This window comes from Penaeus vannamei, chromosome 33 (assembly GCF_042767895.1).
Source record: "Penaeus vannamei isolate JL-2024 chromosome 33, ASM4276789v1, whole genome shotgun sequence".
In the NCBI taxonomy this organism is placed as follows: Eukaryota; Metazoa; Arthropoda; class Malacostraca; order Decapoda; family Penaeidae; genus Penaeus; species Penaeus vannamei.
In genome coordinates, this window is record NC_091581.1 from 7,133,444 (window position 1) to 7,139,105 (window position 5,662).

General features: G+C 45.8%; 1 protein-coding gene across 1 annotated transcript in view; it reads right to left on the minus strand.

Moving 5' to 3' along the window:
* The window catches only part of LOC113818035 (platelet binding protein GspB), a 62,172-nt gene extending 58,062 nt beyond the window's left edge, over window positions 1-4,110 (minus strand). Inside the window, exons 1-2 of the mRNA XM_070145216.1 lie at window positions 4,066-4,110; window positions 3,648-3,921 (exon numbers count right to left, since the gene is read on the minus strand). Coding sequence (XP_070001317.1) covers window positions 3,648-3,921; window positions 4,066-4,110 — 319 coding nt within the window. The remainder of the gene's footprint in view (window positions 1-3,647; window positions 3,922-4,065) is intronic.
* Window positions 4,111-5,662: the final 1,552 nt, after the last annotated feature.

Consider the following 5,662-nt stretch of genomic DNA (forward strand, 5'->3'; position numbering starts at 1 on the left):
GGATGTGTGTGTCTACAAGTCTACAAGATCCAAAGCTTTTATTTTCTATTTCCCCATTCTCTTATCTTTATATATTTCATAAACTCACATCTGTCAGTTACTCTCCCGTTTTTTGGGTCATTCCTTTAAACCTTTTTTAACTATTTTTTTTAGCTACACATTTTTCTTTGAAGTATTTTTTTTTTCAAACATGGGGTTATTTGAACGACTTCATAAATTCAATAATAGTTCTTGTTATCTAAAAATAAGCGAAATATGATAACAACAATTACGTTCATACTTATGATAATGGTGATGATCATTATCATGATCACTATTACTATTATCATTATATTGATAATGATTACAATTAATAATAATGCTCATAATAATCACTCATCAAAAAATAACAATAATAGTAATAATAATAATGAAATAAAAAGCAGCAATAAAAACAACAACAATGATAATAAAAATAATAACATTCTCTCTCTCTCTCCCTCTCCCATCTCCATCTCTCTCTTCCTTTCTCTTTGGCAAACTCAACTACAATTTCCCTCTAAATTTCATTCTAATTTATTCTTCCTTTCATTCTTCCCCATTTATCAGTTCGATCGCATCTTCCTCCTTCCATCTTCTTTCTTCCCACTCCATTTCCTTTTCTTTCTATCTACTCCTGTTAATCCCTCACGGTTTTTCTTCTTTTCCCTTTCCTCCTCCTCCCTTCGTCCGCCTCTCCCTTTCCTCCCTCTGGGCCTAAGGCTGGAACGACCCCCCCCCCCCGCAATGACCCCCCCCCAGGACCCCTGAACCCCCCTAGCGATGGCGAGGCACCCGAAGCGGCGGCACTCTTGGCACTCTTTGGCACCAGCCCAGGAGGGGAGTCAGGGTCCACCGTATGCTCTCTCCTCCTCGTCCTCCTCCTCCTCCTCCTTCTCTTCCTTATGGCGGTATCCCTAGATCCTCTGACCGGGGTATAGGGGGGGGAAGGCAGGGGGAGGGGGATGTGGAGGGAGAGGGGGAGGATGTGGAGGGAGAGGAGGGGGATGTAGAGGGAGAGGGGGAGGGGGTGTGGAGGATGAAGGGGGGGATGGAGAAGGGTGGGGTGGAGGTGGAGGCAAAGGGGGAGGGGATGTGGAGGGAGAAGGGGGAATGTGGAGGGAGAGGGGGAGGGGATGTGGAGGGAGAGGGAGAAGGGTAGGAGGTGCAGAGGAAAAGAGGGAGGGAATGTGGAGGGAGAGGGGGAGGGGATGTAGAGGGAGAATGGGAAAGGTGGGGGGTGGAGGGGCGGAAGGAACCGTTGCAAAACCTGATTTCCCTCCACTTTTTTTGCACGACACATCGAAGGATGATGATATCTCGACCTGTCCATAGGATCGACGTCCTTCCAAAGACCGCTTCCTCTCGCCCTTCGCCAGATTCGAAAAGGAAGAGAGGGGGGTAGGGGAGGAGGGGAGGAGGGGAGGAGGAGACGAAAAAAGAGGACAGGGAGGGGGGTCGGCGAGGGAAGAAAAGGAAGGAGGAAGGAACGGAGCAAAGAAAGGGACACGGGGGCGGCGGCGAGGAAGAAAAGGGAAGAAGGAAGGAAATTTGGGAGAAGGAGAAGGTAAGATGAGGAGAGGAGGAGGAGGAGGAGGAGGAAATTTTGGGAGAAGGAGGAGGTGTTGGTGGAGGAGGAGGAGGAGGTGCTGGTGGTGGAGAAGAAGAAGAAGAAGAAGAAGAAGAAGAAGAAGAAGAAGAAGAAGGAGGAGGAGGAGGGGGAGGAAGAAGAAGAGGAGAAGGAGAGCGAGCGAGCGAGCGTCGGTAAGCATCGCAATAAATGTGCTGTCACACTCGCCCACTCACCGGGTGCCAGAGTAAAGATCCAGTCCCCGTGGTTCCTGCTCGGTTCTTGAGACGCTTTCATCAAGTTCTTTAATTTCCTTGCAGTCGCCTTACCTCCAATTTAATCTCAAAATCGGGCCTAATTTCGACCCCCTTTCCCTCCACCCTCGTTCTATGGAAATGACCCACCTTTTCTCCCCCTCCCACTACCCCTGAGGTCAAAGTCCTCCCTCCCGCTGCCTCCCCCCGCCTCCTCCCTTCACGTTCCCCCCTCCCCCTCCCTTCACGTTCCCCCTTCCCCTCCCTTCACGTTCCCCCTTTCCCCTCCCCCCTCCTTCACGTTCCCCCTCCCCTCCCTTCACATTCCCCCCTCCCCCTCCCTTCACGTTCCCCCTTTCCCCCTTCACGTATCCCCCTCCCCCCCCGTACCCCCCCCAGTATCCCCATTCCCCCCCGTGCGAGTCCTCCACCGGGGACACCGCCCCCTGCGCAGCTTCAGCACGGCGACGCACCTGTCTCGCCCCCCCCCCGCCCCCCCGCCTCCTGAACGCAATTACACGCCAGTTTTCCCAGGTTGGAAAATTGCTTCTGCATCTAAAATAATCCATCCTCTTTTGTCTGACGCGAGGCCAAACAAAAGAAAAGAAAAGAAGAAGAAGAAGAAAAAAAAAATACCGTCTAAACAAACATCCGTGAATATTTATGGTCCAACTTCTTTAAGTGTGAAGTATGTTCGCTCTATTAGTCATGCCGGGGGAACGGGCGTGTTGCGGGAGGAATAAGACCCGCAATATGTTTCTAATGGAAAGGCCCATCACGGGGTTCCTGAAGGCGTCTCGGGCTCTCCTGAATCATCGCAAACAAGCATTATCAATTGCGGAGAGCAGCGCGATAGTGCAGAAGTGTGGGAACCGGGTCTTTACGGCATCTTTCTCTCTCTCTCTCTTCCTCTTCTCTATCTCTCTCTTCCACTTCTCTATCTCTCTCTTCCTCTTCTCTATCTCTCTCTCCCTCTCTCTCTCTCTCTCTCTCTCTCTCTCTCTCTCTCTCTCTCTCTTCTTCTCTCTCTTCTCTCTCTCTTCTCTCTCTCTCTCTCTCTCTCTCCTCTCTCTCCTCTTCTCTCTCTCTCTCTCTCTCCCTCTTCTCTCTCTCTCTCCTTCTCCCTCTTCTCTCTCTCTCTCTCCTCTCCCTCTTTCTCTCTCTCTCCCTCTTCTCTCTCTCTCTCTCCCCCTTCTCCTCCTCTCACTCTCTCTCCCTCTCCTTCTTTCTCTCTCCCTCTCTCTTTTTCTCTCTCTCTCCCTCTTCTCTCTCTCTCTCTCTCCCTCTTCTCTCTCCCTCTCCCTCTCTCTCTCCCTCTCTCCCCCTCTCCCTCTCTCTCTTCCTCTCCTCCCACTCACGGACCGAGAGACATTTCCATCAGACTCTCATTTCTCAAGATCTTCCTTTCCTCCTTCCATCGTCCGTATATATCCATCCCTCTCTCCCTTCCCGTCTCCCAAGCATCTGCCCCCAACGCGTCCGAACCGAGACTCGCCTCCGACTTCCCCCCTTCACCTCCCCCGTCCACAACCCCCACCCTCCACTCCTCCCACTCCCCCTGGGAATACCCTTCCGCCCGATCCTTGGACTCCTTCGGCCGACACGAGCGAGCCCCCCCACTCCTTCGGCCGACACGAGCGAGCCCCCTCCCCCCACTCCTTCGGCCGACACGAGCGAGCCCCCCACTCCTTCGGCCGACACGAGCGAGCCCCCCCCCACCACTCCTTCGGCCGACACGAGCGAGGACCGAAGGGCACCGACGACCCCCCCCCCCCCACCCTTCCCCGACGACAGCGCGTGGGTACCTCTGGCTTGACGCGGCGTGAGGTGGGCGGGGCCGAGGAAGTGTGAGGTGGATGAAGTGGTGGATGACGTGGTGGATGAAGTGGTGGAACTGCATGGTGGAATTACATGGTGGATGAAGTGGTGGATCCCGCGGCGTGAGGTGGGCGGGGCCAAGGATATGTGAGGTGGATGAAGTGGTAGATAGCGTGGTGGATGGCGTGGTAGATGACGTGCTGGAATTACATGGTGGATGAAGTGGTAGATAGCGTGGTGGATGGCGTGGTAGATGACGTGCTGGAATTACATGGTGGATGAAGTGGTAGATAGCGTGGTAATTACTTACTAATTACTTGGTTATTAAGTGTAGAATGTAAGTAGCGATCTTCACCATACGTATTCGGGGAGTAAAAAAAATAAAAACACTCACTGTTTACTAACGGAAGTTATGCCAACAATGCACAGGATTCCCGAGCGTTCCAACATACAGCTCTAATATACTGACAAAATCCATACGCTTAATAAGACAAATACGCCTTTATGCCTATACAGAAACGAAAAAAAAAAATCGTAATTAAAAATACAAAATCGTAATTAAATCCTCACAAAGAGAAAATAAACGGAAAAAAATCTCGAGAGAAAATAAACGAAAAAAAAAATCTCGAGAGAAAATAAACGGGAAAAAAATCGAGAGAAAATAAACGGAAAAAAGAAATCTCGAGAGAAAATAAACGGAAAAAAATATCGAGAGAAAATAAACGGGAAAAAAATCGAGAGAAAATGAACGGAAAAAAATCTCGAGAGAAAATAAACGGAAAAAAAATCTCGAGAGAAAATAAACGGAAAAAAAATCTCGAGAGAAAATAAACGGAAAAAAATCTCGAGAGAAAATAAACGGAAAAAAAATCTCGAGAGAAAATAAACGGAAAAAAAATCTCGAGAGAAAATAAACGGAAAAAAAATCGAGAGAAAATAAACGGGAAAAAAAAATCGAGAGCAAATAAACGGAAAAAAATCTCGAGAGAAAATAAACGGAAAAAAATCTCGAGAGAAAATAAACGGAAAAAAATCTCGAGAGAAAATAAACGGAAAAAAAATCTCGAGAGAAAATAAACGGAAAAAAATCTCGAGAGAAAATAAACGGAAAAAAAATCGAGAGAAAATAAACGAAAAAAAAAATCGAGAGAAAATAAAAGGAAAAAAATCGACAGAAAATAAACGGAAAAAAATCTCGAGAGAAAATAAACGGAAAAAAATCTCGAGAGAAAATAAACGGAAAAAAAATCTCGAGAGAAAATAAACGGAAAAAAAATCTCGAGAGAAAATAAACGGAAAAAAATCTCGAGAGAAAATAAACGGAAAAAAATCTCGAGAGAAAATAAAATGGAAAAAAATTGCAAGAGAAAATAAACGGAAAAAAAATCTCGAGAGAAAATAAACGGAAAAAAATCTCGAGAGAAAATAAACGGAAAAAAAATCTCGAGAGAAAATAAACGGAAAAAAAATCTCGAGAGAAAATAAACGGAAAAAAATCTCGAGAGAAAATAAACGGAAAAAAAGTATCGAGAGAAAATAAACGGAAAAAAATCTCGAGAGAAAATAAACGGAAAAAAAATCTCGAGAGAAAATAAACGGAAAAAAAGTATCGAGAGAAAATAAACGGAAAAAAATCTCGAGAGAAAATAAACGGAAAAAAAATCTCGAGAGAAAATAAACGGAAAAAAAATCTCGAGAGAAAATAAACGGAAAAAAAATCTCGAGAGAAAATAAACGGAAAAAAAAAATTCGAGAGAAAATAAACGGAAAAAAAATCTCGAGAGAAAATAAACGAAAAAAAAAAAATCTCGAGAGAAAATAAACGAAAAAAAAAAAAATCTCGAGAGAAAATAAACGGAAAAAAATCTCGAGAGAAAATAAACGGAAAAAAAATCTCGAGAGAAAATAAACGAAAAAAAACACTCGAGAGAAAAATAAATCTAGAAAAAAAAAGTATCGAGAGAAAATAAACGGAAAAAAATCTCGAGAGAAAATAAACGGA